At 52.4% G+C, this 26,628-nt stretch overlaps 2 protein-coding genes across 2 annotated transcripts; both read left to right on the top strand.

Annotated features, from left to right (window-relative positions):
* Positions 1-379: 379 nt before the first annotated feature.
* PTGS1 (prostaglandin-endoperoxide synthase 1 (prostaglandin G/H synthase and cyclooxygenase)) lies at positions 380-20,478 on the top strand. Its single transcript, XM_012664394.1, is given in 11 exon segments — positions 380-436; positions 438-576; positions 7,286-7,402; positions 7,783-7,923; positions 8,123-8,266; positions 10,228-10,409; positions 10,521-10,604; positions 12,337-12,583; positions 14,659-14,945; positions 17,899-18,046; positions 19,388-20,478. Coding segments are annotated over 11 exon segments (1,902 nt in total). The 3' UTR covers positions 19,744-20,478.
* Positions 20,479-23,925: 3,447 nt separating this feature from the next.
* LOC105826406 (prostaglandin G/H synthase 1-like) lies at positions 23,926-26,046 on the top strand. Its single transcript, XM_012664382.1, has 2 exons — positions 23,926-24,055; positions 25,397-26,046. Exons 1-2 carry the CDS (start codon positions 23,926-23,928, stop codon positions 25,750-25,752), a joined length of 486 nt encoding a protein of 161 aa, XP_012519836.1. The 3' UTR covers positions 25,753-26,046.
* Positions 26,047-26,628: the final 582 nt, after the last annotated feature.

The raw sequence follows: 26,628 nt of genomic DNA, 5'->3' as shown, positions 1-26,628 counted from the left end.
GGTTCAGACTAGCCGCTTCCATTCTCGGTTCTGTGCCCAGGCCGTGAGTGAGCTCAGTGTTGCACGTGTCTCTGAGCCTCAGTGTCTTATCTACCAAATGGACGCATTTCTGGGGCCACAGGGCTTTAGAAGCCCAAGCGCTTCAAGGATCTCGGGTGAAAAGCCGCCTTAGTGGTGATCGTGCAATAATTAATAAAGGGTCTCGGCTGGGGCAGGAGGAGAGGAAGTGAGCAGGCAGCAGCCGAGGTGACAGCTGGAGGGAGGGGCGGGGGTGGAGCCGGGGATGGGTGGGAGGGGGCGGGCCGGAGCTCCCGGGGCAGTGTTGGAGACGCACCAAGGAGCCTGCAGTCTGTGTCCCGCACCCATCACTGCCCGCGCCATGAGCCGTGAGTCCGACCCCGCTGCCCCCGCGCGCCCAGGAATCCTCTCGGCCTCCTGGAGGAGCCTTGAATGCCAGGCTCAGCCCCACGTCTCTCTCCTCTGCAGGGAGGAGTCTCTCGCTCCGCTTCTCGCTGTTCCTGCTCCTGCTGCCGCCGTCCCCGGTCCTGCTCGTGGACCCCGGGGCCCCCACGCCAGGTAGGTGGCCCCCTCCATGCCCATGGCCAGCCCCCTTCCCTCTCCCATCTGCCCTCCAGCGGGCCCAGCTTCCCCATTCTGCTCGCGGAGTCCGGGAAAGGGGAGGGGGGCTGAGTCTGTCGGTGGGATGGGGGCTCTCTGAAGACCCCCGGGGGGGTGTGGCCTTGGCTAACGGGCCACCGGGGTCTTTTTTTGGAAAACGGCAGACTGGGACCTCGTGCCGCCGTGAGGAGGAGGGACAGCCCCCCTGCATCCCCTTCACCTGTTCTGGGCCCCCAACTGTCCGAGCAGCCTCCGCCCCCAACAACCCCGCTGTTTCCTATGGGGCCCTCTTTCAGAGGAAGCGCGGAGCGCCCAGGGGAAAGCGGGCTGTCGAAGGAGTTCCCTTTCTTTAGCCTCTAACCGTCTGGGAACCCATCCTCACTCTCAGCCCCAGTGGAGAGGGCCCCCCCTGATGAAGACCCGGGAGCACCAGCCATTTGGGGAGGGCGGGAGGTGGAAGCACATTTCCAGAGCCCAGCTGCCTCCTCTGGGGTCTAGTTCCCACCTAGGACGTCCCCACTGAGCAGATGAGGAAATCGAGGCTCAGTAGGTGTGACGACCCCTCACTCCCAGGCTCACACAGTACATGGTGGGCTCAGGATTTGAACTCAGGTATCTGACTCTAGACACTTCATAAATTCTTTACAGAAAAGCTCGCCCTCCCTCACCCCACAATGGACCCTGGGCCCCTTTTTGTTTCATCTCCCAGAGTTTTATGCAGAAATTTCACCCCTCCCTATTCTGTGCATGCATCTGCTGAAGGAATTCAGCAACTCACTTAGCCAACCTTCCTCCCCCAGCTCACCGCTTGTGTGTGTGTGTGTGTGTGTGTGTGTGTGTGTGCGCGCGCGCGCGCGCGTGCTCGTGCTTGTCCAGCCTGGACATAGCTTCCTCCACCACCTGGCTGTGTGACCCATCCCTCTCTGGGTCCTCATTTCACATCTGTAAAAACGAGGCAAAGAGAGGGTGGGAGGGGGCAGAGGGAGTCTGAGCTTTCTGCTCCGGCTCTAGGGATGCTCCAGGGATTTGGTGCTCAGAGGAAGCAGGAAAGATACCTACATGGATCTCAGATCAGACCAAGTTTCCTGGAGGAGAGGATTTAAATGGGTGGCATTTGGGGAAGCCATGGAGAGGTCGGAGGGTGCTCTAGAAAAGGGTTTGGCTTAAGAAAAGCCTGGTTTGTGGGAAGAAGAGGAAGACCCCCGTGCCCAGCACTTTATAGGTTACAAAGGCTGGCTGTGAGCATCCACTTCTTTGGCCCTGCCATGGAGATGTGTTAGACCCATTCTACAGAAAGGGACTCTGAGGCCTAGCGGGAGAGAGCCCACTTTTCTGGGGCCCCACAGTGAGCAGGTGGCTGAGCTAGGCTTATCAGGCTGTCTCAACTACCCATCTTGTCAGTCCCGGATCAGCCCAGCACTTCCTCTCAGGCCCTATCTTGCCCCATCCAGGCCCCCAGGGGTACACAGGGCCATGCCCCACCTTTATTTTTTGTTTACTTCCTAATGTACAATGAGCCATGGTCCTGCCATTTTGGTTTTTGCCTTTTCTTTTTTTTCTCCTTTATTTTTTATTTGTATATATTCACGGGGCACAAGTGCAATTTTGCTACACTGATATTAACATATTGCTGGTTTTTGCCTTTTCTACTTATTTTTATATAATTAGTGCTTAAACGGAATTGTTTTTTTCATTCCTGAGGGCTTGCTTTATGCCAGTCTTGGGATGGGGCCTGGAGACACAGAGCTGGGAGGAGCTTACGGTCCGATGGTGGAGACAGAAATGTCAACAGACTGTCTGTCATCCAAGGGGATCAGGGCCGCAGCTGAGGGGAGCAAGGGGTGTGCAGGGCTCAGGGAGGGAGCAGCTGCCTCTCAGTGCGAGGAATTGAGGGGGGCTTCTTGGAGGGGGTGACATTGGAACTGGACCTTGAAAGGGGTGGCAGATGGGGGAGATTTGACTGAAACACCATACGGGGTAGTTGGGAGCGGGAGATGAGGACGGACAGATGACGTGGGGGGCAAGACTGGAGGCCAGGAAGGCGGTATGAAGGCTCCTGCAAAGATCCAGGGAAGAATGTGTGACAAGAGGGGTGCAGGGGCAGGAGGTGGGGGTTGCCTTCGCACTCCAAGGCTGTGAGAGATGAGGGCTGCAGACTCACCTGAGAGGGCAGGTGGAGGTGAGTTTGTTGCCTCTGCCTCTGGTGGGGCAGGAGATGGAGTCAGCTAGGAGGCAAGGCTGCGCCGGGGGATCCTTAATTCTCAAGTTCTTCCCCTCTTGCCCCTGGACTTGGCTTAAGGGCTGGCTCCCTAGCTAGGGATAGGGCGCGACCTAATGACCAGAGCTGCCTGCCGGGCAGAGGAGCAGGAGGCCAGCTAACGCTGGCACGTGGGCTGGGGACCCAGCAGTGCCAAAGCCTCCCTGCCGCCTGCCGTCTCCTATCTCCAGTGCCAGCTGGGTCTGCGGGCCAGGCGGGGGCTTCCTCCCCAGCTAGGCCCTTCCAGCTGCTGGGTCCAGCTGTCTGGGCCTGGTACTAGGTGTAGGGACTGGGGCCCGGGCCTGGCTAGTCAGGGCCCCTTTTTTCTCTTTGGCTGCCAGGCCCCTGGAGCTTCTCTAAATATTATTCTTAGGGGATTCAGGGCCAGCTTCCTTACTGGGCCCTCTTGCAGGCTGCTGCCTCCGCATCCCAGAGTACTTGGTGTTCTGCGGCTGTGCCCGTCCCTTAGTCACGCTCAGCCCTGGGCCTGGAGCCCTGACTCTCGGGCCGGGGGATGTGTCCTTGCCCGAGTCGTCGGAAAGGGTCTGGAGCCAGGCAGTCCCGGATGGTCCTCATCTGGGAATGTGGACTGACTGCTTGGCCTTTGGGTCCCGTGTGTCTCGTGTGCAGTGTGGGTGCTGGTCACCCCCACCTCCAGGTGTCTTGAGGACTCAGTGAGAACAGATTGTAATGCTCTCTGCTGACGGGACAGGGGAAACATATTGGTAAAAATAACGGAGAGGGTTAGACCGGCTCCACCCAGAGTAGAGAAGGGGACAGGGTGGCAGAATGGAAGGCCTCCTTTGAGCCCGCCTGCTCCATCCCTTTTGTGGGATTTACAGGAAAAAGAGGCCCCAAGGGTGGAAGGGGTTTGCCCGAGGACCCACAGCCAATAAGAGCAGCCACTCTCTAGTACATATTTCTGGAACACCTGCTTGGCACCTGGCCCTGTGCTGTCTGTGGGGGACTCAGTATGAATTAGACTCGGTGCCTGCATCTCCCCAGTTCTCTTTCTCGATGAGCAGGGCTGTCCTGCTCTGAGCACAGGACTCGGTTGGCGTGAAAGCATGCAGGATTGGAGTTAGAATGAAGGAAGGCCTTCCTGTATGAATAGTTCCCAGAGGTCTGGTCGAGGCAGGACGTCTGGGGTCCTCATTTCATTTGTTCAGGATTTTCAAAGTTCACCTTGAAGGAACAGTAACGAATGTACCTGGGGGTCATTCCCAGCCTGTGGATCAAAGTGACTCTCCCTTCCCATCTCTTCCCCAAATCTAGGCCTGGGCTCCTCCAGAAAGAGGAAGGTAAGGGAGGAGAAGCGGGTTTAAGTCTTGGCTCTGCAACTTCAAAGCAGTGGAGTCTGAGCAAGTCTCCTGCCTTCTCTGTGCCTGGCATTCCTCATTGTGCAATGTGGAGTCCCGCCCGCCTCTCCCCGGGGCATGCAGGGCACACAGATGAGGGGTAGGTATGTGAGGTCTTGGGCTTGGTAGGCTAGAGCCCCGGCTTCCCCAGCCTGACAGTGGCAGGACGTCCGACTGGCGTCAAGCGGCACTCAGTCTCCTCTTGGCCCACCCTGCCACCCTGGGGCCCCAGAGGCTGCTGCTGTCCTTGCTGGGAGAACTTTCTCTTCCCTGGGGCAGCTGGTGTTTATGGAAAGAACATGCAAGAGGAGGGAGGGAGAGCTGGACAGCTGGTCTGGGAGGGAGGAGCCTCCACTGAGTACAGCCTCTCTTGGCTGGAGAGGGACGTGGGCAGCCACTTCAGGTCTGCAGCACCCTGGGGCTGTATACGGCAGGGGGCCTTCCCGGGGGACCTCAGAGAGTTGCTGAGCGCTGGAAAGATGATGGACTCTCTGGCCAAGCTGGGGGTAGCCAGTCTCCTCTCTTCGTTTTATTTATTCCACAAACATTTGTTACGCTCTGGCCACCACATCTGGACCCGGGACCTGGGCTGAGCCCCAGTTGCGTGCACGGCCTGTGACAGGGGAGGGTGGGGCCTCTTCTCTGGGAAGCCTGTAGGGGACAGCAGGTCACAGTGGAACCCGGAGCCAGGCGGGGAGAGGGGGAGGAGTGAGTGTGGACATGCAGGGGAAGCCCTCCGGGGGAGGCAAGGCGTGGTCTCAGTGGAGAGGGTCAGGTGGATCTGGAGGAATTTATCAAGGAGGAGCTAGAGGCCGTGTAAAAGACAGATGAGCCCTTAGGCTTGGGTTCGAGGGAGGGGCTGCCACCACATGCTTGGGCTGGAGGTACCGCTAGATCCCTGTTGTGGTGGGGACACGGGGAAGTTGAGCCCGGAGGGGGCCTGTGCCTTTAGCAGCGCCTGTGCCCTCTGAGGGGTACCACTGGGCCTTGTGTGCCAGAGTGGGCAGAGTGTGCCAGAGGTGGGCAGTGGGGTGCAGGGGCTCCTGCGCAGATGAGTTAGCCGTGAGCAGAATGTCTTGAGCAGGGAGGAATGAGCAAGGAGGAGTGTCCCCGCAGGGCCGAGGAGTCCTTCCTTGGAGGCATCAGATCCCCGAGCCAGCTGGGGGGTCATCTTGAGGCTCCTTGGCCTTTCTAGGCCTGTGGTCCTGCCTGCCAGGTCCGTCTGGTCTGGGGCAGCCCGATAAGACCTTTTTGTTCTGCCTTCTTCCCATCTGCCCCTCCCCCACTCCCCTGCCGGGGCCACACAGATGCCATTGTGGGGCTGTGGGGTGTCACCAGGGCTTAAGCAAAACTATTTGCATGATTCCTGTGACTCTTGCTTGCTTGTGTATGTGTGTGGGGGTGGTGGGGGGAGGTGTGGAGGCCCAGGGGGACCCTACCAGGCCAAGCCCTATGCTGAGAAGTGAGGGACTGCGATGGGGGCGGGGTGCGCGCAGGCCTTGCCCAGGGTCATGTCCTCTGATCACAGCCTGGGAGGACTGCCGGTGTCATCCTGGGCTGTTCCGCCTTTTGCTATCCTCTTGACCCCCAATAATCAGTGGCACGGAGAATATTCTCCCTGTGACTTTGTCCCTGAGGCCAGATAAGGAAATGAGTTTGTAGGAGAGAGCCTGGCGTTTTCTGTGTCAGGCCAGGGAAGGAGCCTCCTGCTGGAGCCAAGAGTTCTGGGGCTGCCCGGCTCTGTGCTGTTCCCTCGGCCAAATCGCCACCTCTCCCTGAGGCTCGGTCCCCATGGTCCCCACGCTGAGCAGGGGTCTGTGTGTGGGGCGGGGGGTGCATCCGAATGAGCCTGAGGAGTCTCTGACTTTGCTGCTGAAGAAGCACTGAGCAGTGCAGATTTGGGCGAGGGGCTGGTGGTCAGATGCAGGGAGGGACTTCCTTGTGGGGTTTCTCCAGGAGGCAGGAGGGTGACGCCAGAGCTCCACTCACCCTGCCAGGAGATTCTTCATGTCTCCCTGGTTCCCTTGGTCTGTGACTATCCTCAGGGTCCTAGAGCCTGGACCCGACCGGACTTGGTCTGGGCCTATGGGGAATGGGGGCTGAGGCAGCTGGGACTCTGGACTCCTTCCCTCCCCTCACTCCCCAGAGTTCTGGAAAACTTCTTTCCTTGGGGTTGATTCAGCGGTCCCCAACCTTTTTGGCACCAGGGACGGGTTTCATGGAAGATAATTTTTCCACAGACGGGAGTCGGGGGGAGTGGGGTGGGTGGAAGGGCTGGGGAGGGGTTAGCGAGGTAGGGGGAGAGGCAGGGCTCAGGCGGTGATGCGCAGCCCTGTTTTCCTAACAGGCGAAGGGCCCCCAGGATTGGTGACCCCAGACCTGATTGCCGAGTCTGTGGGGGTGGAGTGGAAGTGAGGGGATGGGCATTTGGTCTGGTGTGACTTGCTGGGGGACCTGTCTGGCTGTCACTTTTTCTGGCCTCAGCTTCCACATCTGCAAAGTGGGTATTATGATACCTGCTCCTCCCTTCCCTCTGCAGAAATGGAGGGATGGTGTCATTTTCCCAGTGCCCAGGTGCTCAGAGCTTGGGGGCTGGTCTGGGATGACCCCCCTCCCAGTCCTTGTTCCTTTTCTGAACCCCACCAGCCCTGCCCTTGCTGCTGGGCTCTGACGAGGCAGGAAGTGAGCGCTCTAGAGGCCTGTGGCTGCAGTGTCTTATCACTGTTTCCTAACCTTCCATGCCTTAGCCTGGGGGCTGGACTCTTCCCCTGGCCCCCTTTGGTGGCACTAGGGAGGGAGAGGACTTCCTGTGGGGGCCCGGATGTGGCCTGGGCTGGAGAGCCAGAGTGGGTTCTGGGGGGTTATGTTCATGGCTGTGGGAACAGGGAGGGCCCTTAGGGGAACTCTGAAGTTCAGAGAAGGGTCGCTCAGTGCTTTAGGACAGACCTGCGACTCGAGTGCCTGCCCCTGGCCCCTCATTTGCCCATCTGGGGCTGGATGGGGTCAGGAGGTCACCCTAGCGTGGTCTCTGATCCCTGTTTCTCACCCACAGTGGACCCCTGTTGTTACTATCCGTGCCAGCACCAGGGCGTCTGTGTGCGCTTCGGCCTTGACAGCTACCAGTGTGACTGCACCCGCACGGGCTATTCCGGCCCCAACTGCACCGTCCGTGAGCTGGGCCTCCAGCCCCTGCTCCTCTTCTGGGCCTCCTGCTCCCCCGGGCTCCTCCTCCCAGATCCCCGTCTCCTGCCATGGCCCCGTTCTCCTTCCTTGCCTGATTTTGCCCCTCTCCTTGACCTGGCTCCGGCATGGGCTCTTGCTCCTGGTCCACCCTCACTCCCTGGTTCTGGGCTCTGCGGTGTCTTCACACCTGCCCTGGGCCCTGATCTCATGCCTGGTTCTGGCTCTGTTGTGTTCCATCCGTACCCCCTGCCCCATGGGTGCCACCCTGTTCCATCCTGGTCCTGGTCCTCAGTCCCTGTCTTCCACCCTGGCTGCTTCTGGTCCTGCCAGGAGGCCCCGACTGAGTGGCTCCCAATGCCCCTGCAGCTGAGCTGTGGACCTGGCTCCGGAATTCTCTGAGGCCCAGCCCCTCTTACCTCCACTTCCTGCTCACTCACGGGCGCTTGTTCTGGGAGTTTGTCAATGCCACCTTCATCCGAGACCTGCTTATGCGTCTGGTACTCACAGGTGGGTGTGGGGCAGGGCCCGCCTAATCTGGGGGAGCAAGAAATCCTGCCAGTTCTTGGGATTCTTAGTATTTGTTAAGGGCAGTGGGTGGGGAGGGTCTATGATGTCAGATAAACAAGCCCCAACCTGAGAAGAGGTGGGGAGGGGGAGTGGAACTGGGGTGGGAACATCCTGTCACCATTTTTTTTGTTCTCTGCAGTACGTTCCAACCTTATCCCCAGCCCCCCCACCTACAACGTAGCACATGACTACATCAGCTGGGAATCCTTCTCCAACGTGAGCTATTACACCCGCATTCTGCCTTCTGTGCCTGAAGGCTGCCCCACGCCCATGGGGACCAAAGGTAATGGGACTGGGGTGAGAGGCTGGGCCTTGGGGTCACAGGAGGTGCTCAGTTCTCTTCTTTGGGAAGAGCAGGTAGAAGAGCAATTGTTGACCCATTCCACAGATGGCTGGACCAAAGCAAGACATAGGGCATGTTCAGAATCGGGGCTGAGGGCAGGCAAGGTGGCTGAGGTCACCTAGAAAGTCAGTGGCCGAGTCAGACTAATGTCTCCATAGCTCCAGGGTACCTTTTTGCTTGAACCTTGTCCTGCTGGGGAGGGAGTGACTTAACAGTTGAAATGCAGGAAGGAATGAATAGTGTGCTATTTATTAGGTACTAATTCTGTTTGGTTCTTTCTTAATGTAAATAGTTTCACATGCTTTACCAGTGTAGGGTACAAATAAGGTCACATTTTTTTCTTTCATTGCCCAAGACTCCACTTGGCCTCATTGGCAGGGGTCTTTCTCCTAAGGCCTTCTTCTCATTCTACCCCTAATTGTCCAAAAACCTGGGGGTTACTCAGTTCAGACCCATCAGTTCAGCTTCAAGTACAGAGAGGACAAGGCTCCATCTCTGCAGTACTTTGCTTCCTGCCACATGGTGTCGCTGTTGCACGCCGGTCCTGTGCAGCCCTGTGTTTGTGTGCTTTTGCGGGTTCAGAACCTTGCATATGTACTAATGTCGCTACTTGGGTTTTGAGGGCACTGCTCGGATGGTTTTCACTCACAGGTTGGCTGCTATTCCCAAAGCATGACCATTCTACCAGGATAGCTGGATCTTGCCAACATTTTGTTGGAATCAATCCTTATCCAATGTCAATGAGTGATGATTCCAAATTATAGCTTACAAATCATTCCCTCTAACTTCCCTTTTAGTGGGTTCCCTTTGGGGTTCTTGATATCTTTCCTGCCAAGGAACCCAATTGGCCATCTCAATCCAAAGAATTTCTGTTGATCTTGAACCTTCAACATCAGGCCTCGCCTGAGGTATTGTGAAGGGATGCCTTCACCAGAACCCAGAACATTCTACCGTTCCTTTCTGTGAGGACTTTGGATGACAACTCATCTGACATTGACATAATTAAGGAATACTTATAATGACAGACACCTGCTTCAAGATGACTTGTCTTTATCCCAAACATAGAAAGACCAGAATCATTTAAAATAGGTTGGCAAAGTATGGCCTGCAGGCCAAATCCAACCCATCCCCTGTTTTTGTCAATAAAGTTTTATTGGAACACAGTCACACTCATTAGTATACGTATTGTCTATGGCTGCTTTCCTGCTATAACAGCAAAACTGAATAGATGTGACAGAGACCATATAGTCTGCAAAGCCTAAAATATTTTCTATCTGTCTTTTCACAAAAAAGGTTTGCTAACCCTTGATTTAAAAGAGTCTACCCACTGGTTCTCTGTCATGCTTACATTATCTGTTGCAATCCTCAAATCCACTGTGTCAAATGAATATCATTTGCCCTGATTTAAAGATGAAGAAAATGAGGCTCTGAGAGATGAGATAACTTGTCTATGTTTACACAGTTAGCAGACAGTGTAGTCAGTTGCAAACACAGGCCAGGGAGTCCATGCTCTTTTTTTCTTTTTCTTTTTGGTTAACTTTTTCATCATGGAGAGATTGCACATATACACAAAAGTGGAGAGAAAAGTGTAATGAACTAGGTACCCGTCTCCCAGTTTCAACACTTACCCACAATTTGCCAATCTTACTTCATCTAGCTCGGCTCATATTTTTACAAAGTATTTTAAAGCAAATTTCAAATATCATGCCGCTTAACCCCTAAATACTTCTAGGTTCTAAGGTTTTTGGTAGAGAGGTGGCTACCTGGTGGTGGTGGGAGATGGTCTCGAGGAGGCCACTCTGGGCTTCCTGCCTGGGCCAGTTTTCCGGGTGAGCCCAGAAGTCCTCAGGGCAGGAAGATCCAGGCAGTGGCAGCTACTGCTCTTTCCTACCCTCAACCAGGGAAGAAGCAGTTGCCAGATGCCCAGCTCCTGGGCCATCGCTTCCTGCTCAGGAGGAAGTTCATACCTGACCCCCAAGGCACGAACCTCATGTTTGCCTTCTTTGCACAACACTTCACCCACCAGTTCTTCAAAACGTCCGGCAAGATGGGTCCTGGCTTCACCAAGGCCTTGGGCCACGGGGTGAGTACCCAGGAGGGACTCGGGACTGCTCTGGACCTAACTTAGCACATGCACGTCATTGATAGAGGGCCAGGAACCAGGTGTGCTGAGTGGCCCCCTCTCTGTCCTCAGGTAGACCTCGGCCACATATACGGAGACAATCTGGAGCGTCAGTATCAGCTGCGGCTCTTTAAAGATGGGAAACTCAAGTACCAGGTAGTGCTGGGCCTGGGGGTGGTGCGGTGCTAAGGGTCTCCCGTGGTCTCCCCTGGCAAAGGCTGCTGGGGGGCCTGGGTCATGTTCTGAGAGGGCCAGTCACAGGAGCGGGAGGTGTGTGCCAGGAGGACAGACAGTAAACCCTGGGAGAAGGTGCCAGGCACGAGAAACAAACAAGGAGCAGATCTGGCTTCTCGTGTCCTCCTGGGAGGTAGATTTTGGAGCTCAATAGGAGATGGACATTTGCAGTCTGAATTTGGTCATTTAATTATTCCGCAATATTAATTGGGCATTATAATATGCCTAGCACAGGTGATTGAGCGATGACCATTATAGTTATGGGCCCTGCCCCCAAGGAACCATCGGCATAAACTCTAGGATGCTAGTTCTATGAGGACATCTTGTCTAAACTACCAACGTCCAACAGAAATGTAATGTGAGCCACATACATAATGAAAATTTTCTAGTGGTCACATTAAAGAAGGTAAAAAGAAACAAGTGAAATGAATTTTAATAATGTATTTTACTTGATGCAATATGCCCAGAATATTATCATTTTAACACGTGATCAATAAAAAACTATTAACAAAATATCTCACATTCTTTTTTCCATGCGAAATCTTTGAAATCTGGTGCATATTTTACACTGATAGGACATCTCCATTCGGATGCTAAATTTTCATTGGAGATGTTTAATCCGTATTTAGATTTCATAAAACTTATAGTTGAATAAGTAGATTCACGTGCCCAAGTTGTTCCAAGCATGCTTTGAGGTTTTCCAATAGCTGAAGTATCAATTTTAAAATTTATTTTATGTAGGTTTTACTTAATTTAGATTTAAATAAAATTAAATTCAGTTCTTCATTCACACTGGCCAAATTTCTAGTGTTCAATAGTCACACATAGCTAGTGGCTACTAGAGTGGATTATACAAATCTAAACAAACAAAAACTAAAACAAAGTTTGTTGCTGAATCTTTCGGGCTAAGAACAGTACTTGGCATGTGGTAGTCCCTTGGTGTATATTTGCTGAATGAATGAAGAACCTGCCACATAATTAGTTACACTTGTGGCAAGTGCCACCAAGGAGAAGCTGTGGGTACCACTGGAGTGTTTGTAGGATGGGGAAGGCTTCCCTGGGAAGTTATGAATAAGTCGAGAATTGCATGAAGGATGAGGAGGAGTTGGGGAGACCAAGAACGGGGAAAGGCTTTGCAGGCAGAGGGTTTAGCAAGTGCAAAGGCTCAGAGGTGGGAGGCAGCTTGGAGCGTAAGAAAGGGAGTGTTGGCTGAACCTGGTGATCAAGGGTAAGAAAGATTCCAGGTGAAGGCAGAGACGTCCGCAGGGACCGTGTTAAGGATTTCTGATTTCTGCCAAGAGCGGAGAGAGGACTTGGAAGGGTTTTAAGCCAGCATGTGATGCAAGACTTGGGTTTCTGTTTTTTTTTATTTTTGAAGGATTGCCCTGGCTGCAGTGTAGAGACTGGACTGTCTGGGGCAGGAGTGGACGCGGGGAGCCCTCAGGGAGAGGAGTCTGGGTGGAAGATGAGGGTGGGTTGCCCAGGGGTGGTGGTAGAAGACACGGAAAGGGCACAGATTTTAAAGGATTAGGAGGTGGAATCAACAGCTGTGGTTGAGGAGGACCGGCGGCTGGAAGTAGGGGTGGGAGGGAGTTGGCGGTGGGCGGCGGCTGGTGCCCCCCACCCCAGGTTGCCAGGTGGCCCCATCCCACAGGTGCTGGACGGAGAGGTGTACCCACCCTCGGTAGAAGAGGCGAATGTGCTGATGCGTTACCCTCGGGATGTCCCACGCCAGAGCCAGATGGCCGTGGGCCAGGAGGTGTTTGGGCTGCTTCCCGGGCTCATGCTCTATGCCACGCTCTGGCTGCGCGAGCACAATCGTGTGTGCGACCTGCTGAAGGCTGAGCACCCCACTTGGGACGATGAGCAGCTCTTCCAGACGACTCGCCTCATCCTCATAGGTGAGGACCCCAAACCTGCCCTGCCCTGGGAGGTCGCGCCCTCCATCCTGAGAAACGGGGTGGGGAGCTGGGGATCTTGGCTCTTCTGCTTACTAACTAGGAGACCTTGAGCAGGTCTCTCCACCTCCATGAGTCCCCGTCTCCAAACCCGTTTACTGGGGCAAGGGATGGTTGGATTTGTTAGATTTGTTGACACGATGAATGGGAAGGCTCTCAGCACACAGTAGGCCTTCAGAAAACGGATGACTGTGAAGGTTGATTATTAGCTGAGTGACTCGTAGCACACTTGACAGCCACCCCAAATCTCAGTTTCCCTGCAGTACTGCACCCGGATGCACACTTGAACTGCCCAGCGTGTGCAGGGTCAGACCCCAGCTTGCCCAGCCTTCAGGAATCTTCATGTTTCTTGCCTTGCGTGTATCTACCTTCCTTGAGTTTGGTAGCTTTTAGGTGACTCAGGGACAGGATATTTTTGTGTCCCCTACGGGGGCGAGTCTGCAACCTAAAATGTCAGATGGTTTCCTGCCTGGTAGCTTGGCTCCTGACATCCCTGTCCAGACCTTGTTCGCTCTGAGTCACCGGCAACCCCCTTCCCCCACCTCTGGGCACCACTGGGCATGGCTGGTCCCAATTATAGTGCCTGATTCACTGGAGCCTGGAAGAGCCGGGCATCAGGGATAGGAACAGTTTGAGGGCAGGCAGGGTGGGTGGGGGGTGCTGGTTCTGAAGTCCCAGAATTGTGAGACCGCGACCGGAGAGGGCAAGTCTTTGGCCAGAGGCTGCCCAGCACTCTGGCTAATGATGAAGCTGTGACCAAAGGCAGGACTCCTAGGACTGCAATTCCAGTGTCCATTTAACTCCCCAGCAACCTTATGAACCAGATATGATTACCCTGGTGAAAACTAAGATTCAGAGAGATTAAGTGAATTCTCCAAGGCCACTCAGCAGAGGGAGACTTGAGGTCTGGCTGCCACCAAAATTCATGTTCCTTCCCCTCCATCTCAAGGGCCTCTTCCTGAGTGGGGAGGGGTTGCAAGCCTCCGTCTGGTCTTTCGTGACATGTGGGTAGGGGGAGGGGATTCTCCCCTCACGCCCACACTTAGAACTTCTACTTCTGGCCGACATGTGTGGGCAGCCCCTCTTATGCCAGGCCCTGTGCCAGCTGTGTAGATGTACTCAGTGTCTATTTCTCACAGCAACCCTGTGAATATTATTACACTGATATTATTGATATAATACACATCTTACAGATAAGGGAAGGGAAGTTCAGCGGGATTAAGTAATTTGGCCCAAGCTCAGGTATCTAGAAATGGTGAAGCCGCGATTTGGACCCAGGCCTGCAGATTTGAAATTCTGTGGCTCCCGGTCAATTTGCTAAAAGCCAATTTGTTTAGTGGCTAATTGACCAAAATATTAGCTTCTTTCAATATCTAGTTGGCTGGTTTTCATTTTGTTATAGAATGTTCAACTTGCTTCTTCCCTGGCCGTGTCGCTGGGTACTGAGGGGGCGGAGAAAAATCTATTTATAAGAATTCTGATATAGAAGAAATGTATTTTTTGAAACAGGTTTAGGACCAGGCTCACCTTCCATCCTCACTGTTCCTTTTTGCCGCTGGGGCAGCTCTGAGTGATCTACTTGCAGCCCCTGTCACTCGCGGGGGGTGTCAGCATAAGTCAGCCCCAGGTGAATCCGCCACTTTCCCATCTTTGTGGTCTCTCCAGCCTCTTTCAAGAATGGGTTATGGGAGGGAGGTCACCCAAGGGTCACAAAAGCTCTTCTTGGACACCTCGTTTGCGTGTTGTCCTGCTCAGCTGGGCCTAGACCCTCCCTCTGGAATGTGGGAGTAGCTGGCACTCATGTCTTGGGACCTCCATGGAACCTGAGATGGAAAGTTCTATTTCGCATCCCAACCCAAAGAGACAAAGTGGCAGTAGCCAAATAAAATTAAACACCACTCCCCGCCCCAACAATGAGGAGACAGAAAACAAGCACTTCTCACAAACTGGCCCGCCTTCTGAGCCGGTGTCTGCGTCGCCGTGCTTGGCTGACCCTGCACCCGATCCCGCCTGCCCAGGGGAGACCATCAAGATCGTGATCGAGGAGTACGTGCAGCAGTTGAGTGGCTACTTCCTGCAGCTGAAGTTTGACCCGGAGCTGCTGTTCAACGTCCGGTTCCAGTACCGCAACCGCATTGCCCTGGAGTTCAACCAGCTCTACCACTGGCATCCGCTCATGCCCGACTCCTTCAAGGTGGGCTCCCGCGAGTACAGCTACGAGCAGTTCTTGTTCAACACCTCCATGCTGCTGGACTACGGGGTCGAGGCCCTGGTGGACGCCTTCTCTCGCCAGAGGGCCGGCCGGGTAAGCCCCAGGGGAGCGCTGGCGAGGGCACGTGGGCCGAGGGGTCCGACGGACCTGGGTCCAGATCCCAGCTTCCTCTTCTGTAACATGGGGGGGGGTGTCACTTCTACAGGGCAGTCGTGAGCGTTCCCGCGTGAATGCCATTGTTCGCCATTTGCTCATTCAGCGACACCAGGCATTGGTCCGGGTGCCGGGGATGTAGTGGGGGATTACACCCGTGTGGTTCTTGGCTCCTGCCTTTTGGCACTTACCCCCTAGAAAGGGATGACAGTCACAGGACAGCTCACGCCATTTGAGCACTCGCTGTGTGTTAGGCACAGTGCTAAGCGCTTCTCTGTTGCTATGAGAATTGTGAGAGCGTGTTAAGAACCGTAATACACAAGCCCACTGTGCTCTGGGAACTCAGAGAGGGGCTTCTGGCCAAGGCGACGTCTGCGCAGAAATCCGAAGGGTGGGTCGGGATTTCCCAGGGAAAGGAGTGATGTTAGTGGCAGGGGATGATTGTGTTCCAGATAGAGGGGACGGCATGGGCAAAGGCTGGAGGACACAGGGGATAACAATTTGTGGAACAGAAGGACATTCAGGCCATGGCAATACAGGTGAAAGTGCCTGCGTATACTGTTTATTAAATCATAAGCCTCTGTTACGAGCTGAATCGTGTTCTTCCAAAATCATATGTTGAAGTCCTAACCTCTAGTATGTTAGAGTGTGACTGCATTTGGAGATAAGGTCCTTAAAGAGGCAATGAAGTTTAAATGAGGTCAGTAGGCTGGGCCCTTGTCCAATATGACTGGTGTCCTTATAAGAAGAAAGATTAGGACACAGACGTACGCAGAGGGAAGACCATGTGAGGACACAGGGGGACGCCTGTGAGAAGCCACGGGAGAGGCCGCAGGAGAAACCAACCCTGCCCACACCTTGAGCTTGAACTTCCAGGCTCCAAACAGAGGAAATACATTTCTGTTGTCTGAGCCACTCACTCTGTGGTGCTTTGTCCTGGCAGCCCTAGCTCTTTCCCTGGAGTTCCTAACCAGCTCCCTCGTAAGCCTCTCCTTCTCCAGGGGTGGAAGCTCTTGCCTGCTTTATCCCAGCCTGCGGACCTCTAGTTGCCACCCTCGACCCGCGCCTGCTTCCTGCTTCTCTCTAATCCTTGTCCCTAAGCCCTGTTGTGAGTTTGTGGCACCACATGGGTTTTGGTTTCCTTCTGGTCATTTGACTGAAATTAGCATTTGCTGCATTGGTGGGCAGCCACTGGCTGGTTTGTGGCCTCTGTTCTCCGTGGGACACAGACAGCCTTTGTGTGGGGCTGGGTGGTTTTCAAAGCATTTTCAAGGAATGACCATGACAGCACGTGTGAAAAGCCCCAGTGCTGTACGTGGCCCAAGGCAGAAGGGGACAGAGTGTGTCGATTCTCAGGATATTAAGAAGAGTGTGAAAAGTGATAAGACAGGGTTTCCCCTGATAAGCGCAGCCATGGCTATCCTCTGGGGGTTACCATGTGACCATGGCTACCCTCTGGGGTCACCATGTGACTGATACCGCGGTAACCGCCTTGCATACTTCATCTCGTTTATTCTACTGCAGCCGTATCAGTTAGATGCTCTTACCTTCCCCATTTTACATATGAGGAAACTCAAATTGAGTTTGAGTAACACCCAGGGGCCCTATATTAGTTTGCCGAGGCTGCCGTGACAAAGTACCACAAACTGGGTGGCTTAAAGCAACAGACGGAGGCTGGAAGTCCGAAATCAAGTTGGCAATAGGGTCGTGCTCTCTCTCTCTTTCTTTAAATTTCATTTCAGGATATTATGGGGGTACAAACATTTTGGTTACATGTTATGACTTCACCACACCCAAACCATGATTTGAGGCATGCCCTTCCCCCCCTACAACGCTCACCACATCCATTAGTTGTGAGTTTACCCACCCCAACCCCCCAACCCCCAGAGAATATTACTACTGTGTGAGCACCTTAGTGTTGCTCAGTCAGTGCCAATTTGATGGCAAGTACATGTGGAGCCTGTTCTTCCATTCTTGTGATACCTCACTTTGGAGGATGGGCTCAAGCTCTATCCAGGAAAATATAAGAGGTGCTAGATCTCTTAAGGTTCTAGGGGAGAGTCTGTTCCAAGCCTTCCTCTCAGCTTCTGGTGGTTGCTGACAATCTTTGGCATTCCTTGGCTTGTAGACGCATCCTTCCAATCTCTGCCTCTACTGTCATGTGGTGTCCTCCTTGCGTCCCTCTTTTCTCATAAGGACACCAGTTATTGGATTAGGGCCCACGCTGATCCAGTATGACCTCATCTTAACTTAATTACATCTGTAAAGACTGTTTCCACATAAGGTCACGTTCACAGGTGCTGGGGGTGAGGACTGCATCATATCTTTTTGGGGGAAACACAATTCAACCCACAACAGCCCCAAGCTGGGGTTGGCACTGGTCTCTGTTTGCTTTGCTCCAAGGTGTGTGATTTCATCCAACTCTACTTTTCTTCTTTCCTGCCCAATTATAATTGCTCTACTGAGACAGAGCTCTCTCTTAAGTATTATCATTTCATCCTGAGCAATAGAGCTTTCTTTAAACCAATGCTTCTTAGCTGTTATGAATCAGAATCTTTTTCCAGAGCCTTCTTTATCTCACTAGGTTAGCTGGTTTCGAACTCTATTTTTCCTCCCTTTATGGGGGATTACATCACCTGTTGGTATAATTCAAAGGACTGGGGGTGAGCCACTAGAGAGGTCCTCCTGGCCCACGCCACACTTCAGAGACAGAGACCGAGACTCAGAGGGGCTCCCTGAGAAAGCACAGCACCCGCGGACCCAGGAGCTGCGCCCTCGTCTCCCTCCTAGCTCAGAAAGACGTGTGACTTGGAGCTCTTCTCCTAGGACCTTACACAGGCTCCGGGACAGTCTGGCCTGGCTCTCAGACACTGCTGTGCTTATCTCCTGGCAGATTGGCGGGGGCAGGAACATGGACCACCACGTCCTGTACGTGGCCGTGGATGTCATCAAGGAATCGCGGGAAATGCGGCTGCAGCCTTTCAATGAGTACCGCAAGCGGTTTGGCCTGAAGCCCTACGCCTCTTTCCAGGAGCTCACAGGTGAGCAGCTGTTTGCTGGACACAGGCCCTGCCCTCGAGCAACTCTGCAGTAAAGCAAGGGAGACATCAAGGAGACAGAATGGGACAATGCATGTGGCCAGCCCTGAGACTGTGGGAGTTACGAGGGGCGTGGAGGTAAAGAGTGGGGGTGGTGAGAGGTGGCAGATAACCCCCCCTGGGGAGAGAAGGTGACTTCTCAGCTGGGTTTGAAGGATAAACAGGAATTTCCTCATGGGAGAATAGAGGGAGGAACATTTTAGGGAGAGCAAGGGAAAGTACGAAGGCGCAGAGGTCACACAGCGTGTGCTTGTTGGGGACCAGATGTAGGTGTGGCTGGAGCCAGGGGCTTGTGTTGGGGGTGGTTACTGATGGGAGGTTGGGGCCAAATGGTGTAAAATCTTGGTTTCCTTTCTAAATATTTTGGTTCCTAAATGCCCATTTATAGACCAGCTGCGTAAGAATCACTTAGAAAGCCGATTAAAATACCAAATCTCAGATGCCTCCCCCAGAGATTCTGATTCAGTGAGCCTGGATGGTGCCCAAGAATCTGTATTACAAATGTGTGTGCATATATTCTTTCCCCGAAGATCCCCAGATGTTGGGCAGCTAAATTGGGAACCGTTTTCACAGATAAGAGGGAGCCCCTGAAGCAGGGTGTGACATCATGTATGGTGCCCCAGGGAGGATGGATTTGAGGAAATGGGGAGGGAAACTCCATGTCTGACTCCTCTTGGTCACCATTTGTGAACACATGGGTCTTGCAGAGTGGGGCAGATCCTGGGATCAGTGGACGAGTTCCCTGTTCTCCTGGAACAGCAATCTTTGTCACTCTTTAATCTCCCATGACAAATGGTCCCATCCAAATGGTCACTGGATTTCTGTGTGAGTTTGGACATGTTACATGACATCATTGAGATCTAGTAGAATAAAGGGGCTTGGGTCACAGTAAGGCCTTGAAACCTGCCTGCGAATGAAGCAAGGTGGGGAGAGTCTCCCTGATGTAATGATCAGGTAATTAGGGCTCAGAGAAGTAGGATGAGTTGCTGAAGGACACATGTTGTTTGGTGGCAGATCTAGGTCCTTGACTCCTTCTTAGCTAGAGAAGGAAAGTAGTGCTTTCCTTCCTTAGACCCCAGTCCAGGAGGAAGGTCAATGTGTGCTTTCCTTCCTGATCATTTTCCCCAATGGCAATGAGGCCAAATTTTAGGGTACATGCTCAATTGCTCAAATTGTTCTCCTGGAGTCCCTATTATCTTTGGAAAAAGGTGGGCCTGCAAGGGTCCCTCTCCATATTGACCTTAATGGCACCATGGCTCTGACTCTAGTTTCTTCCCCTTGCAGGAGAGAGGGAGATGGCAGCAGAGTTGGAGGAGCTGTACGGAGACATCGATGCCTTGGAGTTCTACCCAGGGCTGCTTCTTGAAAAGTGCCTACCGAACTCCATCTTTGGGGAGAGTATGATAGAGATGGGGGCTCCCTTTTCCCTCAAAGGTCTCCTAGGGAATCCCATCTGTTCTCCAGAGTACTGGAAGCCAAGCACATTTGGTGGTGAGATGGGCTTCAACATTGTCAATACGGCCACGCTGAAGAAGCTGGTCTGCCTCAACACCAAGACCTGTCCCTACGTTTCCTTCCGCGTGCCCGACTCCAGTGGGGACAATGAACCTGTTGTGGAGCGACCATCCACAGAGCTCTGAGGGGACAGGGAAGCAGCATTCTGGAGGTCAGAGCCTTGTGCTTGTCATTCCAGAATGCTGAAGCCAGCACTGACGGTCTTAAATGTTGGTTTTCTGGTTTAGCATGGTGAGTGTTGGGGTTGACATCTAGAACTTTGGGTCTCACCCATTGCCTGGAATATTGTGGTTTTTGTCATTCTGGAATGCTGAATTCCTTGTTAACCCTTCAGAATGTAAGGAGTGGTTCTCATTTGGCCTGCCAGAACACTGAGTTCCTAGTTGACAACCTGGAATGTCAGATTTCTGGTTGATTTGGGATATAGGTATTCTAGAATATGGAGCTCCTGATGAAATCTATGGGGTTCTTATTTTACATTTCAGAATCTTGACTTTCTGATTGGGGATTCAGAATGTCGTGTTCCCAGCTGATGATCCAGAGCAGTGGCTGATATGCCAGATCAGGCTTGATCTCAATGTCTAGAATGTGGATTTGATTCATTTTCCTGTTCAATGAGATATCATAGAGCAGGAGATCCTAATGTTCAATGAGAATACATCGCCTGAATCGGTGCCTGCACTGAGGGGGCAAGAAGGTGGGGTGTTCTTCTTGGGACCCCCACTTAGACCCTGGTCCAAGGATGTAGAGAGAACAGTTGGGCTTTTTTCATGCCATTGGTCAGAAGCCACCAGAGCCCTGTCCCTAACCAGGTCTTGACTCGTGGCAGCTGTTTCTCATGAAGCTAATAAAATTCTCCCTCCAAAGTTGCCTGCTGTGTATGTCTTTTGGTCTCATCCCCAAAGCAGAGGCAACACTGAAGTGTGGCTGGGCTTTCCCTAGCCACAGCCGGGGTATCCAGAGGCTGTGGCGTGAACCTTTCCTGGATCCCCGGGGCCTGTTGCTGTGTAGATGCCATACTGCTGGTGTTTTATTTCTCCCTGTGGGCCAGGCATTACATTTTTCAGGATGTTCTCCTAAAATGCCCAATACTCCAGCCCCAGGAGATGCAGCATTCAGTTCTCACTGATTAAAACAACTTCCTCCCTTACAGAGTGTACGACAGGTGAGAACACTGCTTGTGTGCCAATTTTGCACATTTAATTCTCATCTATTCTCACAACAACGGTGTGAAGTGGGTGGTATAATCCCCATTTCAAAACCCAGGAAACTCAGCCTCAGAGTGGTCAAGTGACAGACGTGCCCCACAGGTGCCAGAGCCAGGCTTGGCCCCAGCCCTGGCTGAGTCTGGAACTTGTGCTCCTCTCGAGTCCTGGTTTGACTCAGTGCCAGGCCTGGTCTTGCCTGTCCGGCTTGGGTTCAAAGGCAGAAGGTTTGGGGGTAGCCTCCACCTTACATGCAGGCTACTCAGTCCCAAATATTTATTTTCCTAAGTGCTGACTATGTGCCAGTTACTGTTAACAGGTTTGGGGACACAGCACTGAGTGATCAATACAGACAGGGCTTCTGTCCTTATGGAGCTCACATTTCAGTGGGGGTAGAACAGACAATAAATAAGAAAACAATGAAATAAGTGCAAGGTGGGTGTGACTTCCCATTTAACCCACCCTGCTCTGTCCTCCCCTCCTTCACTCCCAAGATCGGAGATGGAGCGGTGGTGACTGAGGGCAGACAGCCCCATTTCCCTCTACTCCAGCCCTGAGACCCTTTCCCAGCTATAAGGACCCTCGTAGGCATCAAAGAGACAGGAGAGGATGGGAGGGTAAGGTTCAGAAAAGGTCCTTCATGCTCCACGCTTTGGGCTTAGCATTCCTCAGGAAAAGCTGTGGCCCAGAAACAACAGGGGAAATTGGGATTCAGGCTGACAGTGCTTGAGGCTGGGCCTCCTGTCTTATAGTCCAGGAAGTCATCCTTGTTTCCCCTTAGTTGGCCAGGAACTGCTCCCACCATTCTTTCCCGGCCCTTTTGTATGCAGAGAATGCAATTCTCTGATGTAGCAGGATCCTTCAGGTGCCAGGAGTGGGCGTGGAGTGGCTGTGCCTCGTCCTTGCTCACCCAGGATCTATTTCCCCTCTTCTGCTAGCACCCCTTACTAGAATCCTCCCTCCTTGTTCATTTCAGTCTTGGTGATTCCATCAGGGCTGTGTTCTGGCCAATGGTTGGGCCTTTGACACACTCCCAGGCAGTCAGACCCCTTCTCCTTGAAACAGGCCCCTGAATGGAGTTACATGGGGTTTGAGACCACTGCTCTGATTCATCCCCACAACTGGCTCTGAAAAGATGGTCCATTCGTTCCTGCCCCCAAATCCCTAGGGCAGCCTGGATTCCTGACCTTCTCAAGACCTTAGCTTTTCCTTCCATCCTGTGGGCTCTTCCAGGAATTCCTCTTTTGCTTAAATCATTCAGAATTGGTGTCTGTTGCTTGCAACCAAACCTTTATGACTGCGGGCCTGAGTTACACAAGTACTATTAATATAATGCTTTTAATCTAGGCGATGTAATCAGACTAGTGTTTTGGAGAGGGTGCCCTCTGGGAGGGTGGCCAGCACGGCAGAGCAGGAAGGACTGGAGGCTGGCAGAACTGAGGAGGCTGCATCCGTGGTCCAACCAGGAGATGATGGCAGCTAGGGCCAGGGGAAGCGCTGTGGGGATGGAAGGATGGGACAGATTCCTGGCATAGTCCTCTTTTGAATGCAGATGCCTAGATTAGGTGGACTTTGCTTAATATGGACAATCACGCACGAAAGTTTTTCAAAGGGAAATATGACAAGTGCTCTAAGACAGCTTCTTCAGAGTGAAGGATCTTAATGCTCATAATTGAACACTCATTCCTGGAGTTTTGATTTGGTGGATGTGATGGCTGGTTTTATATGTCAACTTGGCTGGGCTATAGTGCCCAGTTATTTAATCAAACACTGATCTAGCTGTGGCTGTGAAGGTATTTTGTAGATGTGGTTAACATCTATAATTATTTGACTTTAAGTAAAGAAGATTGCACTGAATAATATGGGTGGGATTCATCTAACCAATTGAAAGGCTTTAAAAAGAATAAAAATCAAGCTTTTCCAGAAAAGAAGACTTCTGCTTCAAGACTGAAGCATCAACTACTACCTGAGTTTCCAGCCTGCTGGCCTGCTCTACAAATGTGAGGCTTGCCAACCCCAGAGCTCCTGATGAAATCTATGGGGTTCTTATTTTACATTTCAGAATCTTGACTTTCTGATTGGGGATTCAGAATGTCGTGTTCCCAGCTGATGATCCAGAGCAGTGGCTGATATGCCAGATCAGGCTTGATCTCAATGTCTAGAATGTGGATTTGATTCATTTTCCTGTTCAATGAGATATCATAGAGCAGGAGATCCTAATGTTCAACGAGAATACATCGCCTGAATCGGTGCCTGCACTGAGGGGGCAAGAAGGTGGGGTGTTCTTCTTGGGACCCCCACTTAGACCCTGGTCCAAGGATGTAGAGAGAACAGTTGGGCTTTTTTCATGCCATTGGTCAGAAGCCACCAGAGCCCTGTCCCTAACCAGGTCTTGACTCGTGGCAGCTGTTTCTCATGAAGTCCAGTATGACCTCATCTTAACTTAATTACATCTGCAAAGACTGTTTCCACATAAGGTCACGTTCACAGGTGCTGGGGGTGAGGACTGCATCATATCTTTTTGGGGGAACACAATTCAACCCACAACAGCCCCAAGCTGGGGTTGGCACTGGTCTCTGTTTGCTTTGCTCCAAGGTGTGTGATTTCATCCAACTCTACTTTTCTTCTTTCCTGCCCAATTATAATTGCTCTACTGAGACAGAGCTCTCTCTTAAGTATTATCATTTCATCCTGAGCAATAGAGCTTTCTTTAAACCAATGCTTCTTAGCTGTTATGAATCAGAATCTTTTTCCAGAGCCTTCTTTGTCTCACTAGGTTAGCTGGTTTCGAACTCTATTTTTCCTCCCTTTATGGGGGATTACATCACCTGTTGGTATAATTCAAAGGACTGGGGGTGAGCCACTAGAGAGGTCCTCCTGGCCCACGCCACACTTCAGAGACAGAGACCGAGACTCAGAGGGGCTCCCTGAGAAAGCACAGCACCCGCGGACCTGGGGCTGTGCTCTCGTCTCCCTCCTAGCTCAGAAAGACGTGTGACTTGGAGCTCTTCTCCTAGGACCTTACACAGGCTCCGGGACAGTCTGGCCTGGCTCTCAGACATTGCTGTGCTTATCTCCTGGCAGATTGGCGGGGGCAGGAACATGGACCACCACGTCCTGTACGTGGCCGTGGATGTCATCAAGGAATCGCGGGAAATGCGGCTGCAGCCTTTCAATGAGTACCGCAAGCGGTTTGGCCTGAAGCCCTACGCCTCTTTCCAGGAGCTCACAGGTGAGCAGCTGTTTGCTGGACACAGGCCCTGCCCTCGAGCAACTCTGCAGTAAAGCAAGGGAGACATCAAGGAGACAGAATGGGACAATGCATGTGGCCAGCCCTGGGACTGCGGGAGTTACGAGGGGCGTGGAGGTAAAGAGTGGGGGTGGTGAGAGGTGGCAGATAACCCCCCCTGGGGAGAGAAGGTGACTTCTCAGCTGGGTTTGAAGGATAAACAGGAATTTCCTCATGGGAGAATAGAGGGAGGAACATTTTAGGGAGAGCAACGGAAAGTACGAAGGCGCAGAGGTCACACAGCGCGTGCCTGTTGGGGACCAGACGTAGGTGTGGCTGGAGCCAGGGGCTTGTGTTGGGGGTGGTTACTAATGGGAGGTTGGGGCCAAATGGTGTAAAATCTTGGTTTCTTTTCTAAATATTTTGGTTCCTAAATGCCCATTTATAGACCAGCTGCGTAAGAATCACTTAGAAAGCCGATTAAAATACCAAATCTCAGATGCCTCCCCCAGAGATTCTGATTCAGTGAGCCTGGATGGTGCCCAAGAATCTGTATTACAAATGTGTGTGCATATATTCTTTCCCCGAAGATCCCCAGATGTTGGGCAGCTAAATTGGGAACCGTTTTCACAGATAAGAGGGAGCCCCTGAAGCAGGGTGTGACATCATGTATGGTGCCCCAGGGAGGATGGATTTGAGGAAATGGGGAGGGAAACTCCATGTCTGACTCCTCTTGGTCACCATTTGTGAACACATGGGTCTTGCAGAGTGGGGCAGATCCTGGGATCAGTGGACGAGTTCCCTGTTCTCCTGGAACAGCAATCTTTGTCACTCTTTAATCTCCCATGACAAATGGTCCCATCCAAATGGTCACTGGATTTCTGTGTGAGTTTGGACATGTTACATGACATCATTGAGATCTAGTAGAATAAAGGGGCTTGGGTCACAGTAAGGCCTTGAAACCTGCCTGCGAATGAAGCAAGGTGGGGAGAGTCTCCCTGATGTAATGATCAGGTAATTAGGGCTCAGAGAAGTAGGATGAGTTGCTGAAGGACACATGTTGTTTGGTGGCAGATCTAGGTCCTTGACTCCTTCTTAGCTAGAGAAGGAAAGTAGTGCTTTCCTTCCTTAGACCCCAGTCCAGGAGGAAGGTCAATGTGTGCTTTCCTTCCTGATCATTTTCCCCAATGGCAATGAGGCCAAATTTTAGGGTACATGCTCAATTGCTCAAATTGTTCTCCTGGAGTCCCTATTATCTTTGGAAAAAGGTGGGCCTGCAAGGGTCCCTCTCCATATTGACCTTAATGGCACCATGGCTCTGACTCTAGTTTCTTCCCCTTGCAGGAGAGAGGGAGATGGCAGCAGAGTTGGAGGAGCTGTACGGAGACATCGATGCCTTGGAGTTCTACCCAGGGCTGCTTCTTGAAAAGTGCCTACCGAACTCCATCTTTGGGGAGAGTATGATAGAGATGGGGGCTCCCTTTTCCCTCAAAGGTCTCCTAGGGAATCCCATCTGTTCTCCAGAGTACTGGAAGCCAAGCACATTTGGTGGTGAGATGGGCTTCAACATTGTCAATACGGCCACGCTGAAGAAGCTGGTCTGCCTCAACACCAAGACCTGTCCCTACGTTTCCTTCCGCGTGCCCGACTCCAGTGGGGACAATGAACCTGTTGTGGAGCGACCATCCACAGAGCTCTGAGGGGACAGGGAAGCAGCATTCTGGAGGTCAGAGCCTTGTGCTTGTCATTCCAGAATGCTGAAGCCAGCACTGACGGTCTTAAATGTTGGTTTTCTGGTTTAGCATGGTGAGTGTTGGGGTTGACATCTAGAACTTTGGGTCTCACCCATTGCCTGGAATATTGTGGTTTTTGTCATTCTGGAATGCTGAATTCCTTGTTAACCCTTCAGAATGTAAGGAGTGGTTCTCATTTGGCCTGCCAGAACACTGAGTTCCTAGTTGACAACCTGGAATGTCAGATTTCTGGTTGATTTGGGATATAGGTATTCTAGAATATGGAGCTCCTGATGAAATCTATGGGGTTCTTATTTTACATTTCAGAATCTTGACTTTCTGATTGGGGATTCAGAATGTCGTGTTCCCAGCTGATGATCCAGAGCAGTGGCTGATATGCCAGATCAGGCTTGATCTCAATGTCTAGAATGTGGATTTGATTCATTTTCCTGTTCAATGAGATATCATAGAGCAGGAGATCCTAATGTTCAATGAGAATACATCGCCTGAATCGGTGCCTGCACTGAGGGGGCAAGAAGGTGGGGTGTTCTTCTTGGGACCCCCACTTAGACCCTGGTCCAAGGATGTAGAGAGAACAGTTGGGCTTTTTTCATGCCATTGGTCAGAAGCCACCAGAGCCCTGTCCCTAACCAGGTCTTGACTCGTGGCAGCTGTTTCTCATGAAGCTAATAAAATTCTCCCTCCAAAGTTGCCTGCTGTGTATGTCTTTTGGTCTCATCCCCAAAGCAGAGGCAACACTGAAGTGTGGCTGGGCTTTCCCTAGCCACAGCCGGGGTATCCAGAGGCTGTGGCGTGAACCTTTCCTGGATCCCCGGGGCCTGT

Source organism: Propithecus coquereli, unplaced genomic scaffold, assembly GCF_000956105.1.
Source record: "Propithecus coquereli isolate 6110/MARCELLA unplaced genomic scaffold, Pcoq_1.0 Scaffold89, whole genome shotgun sequence".
Taxonomy (NCBI): domain Eukaryota; kingdom Metazoa; phylum Chordata; class Mammalia; order Primates; family Indriidae; genus Propithecus; species Propithecus coquereli.
The sequence above is the reverse complement of the archived record's forward strand: the minus strand, read 5'-3'. Positions and strand labels throughout refer to the sequence as shown.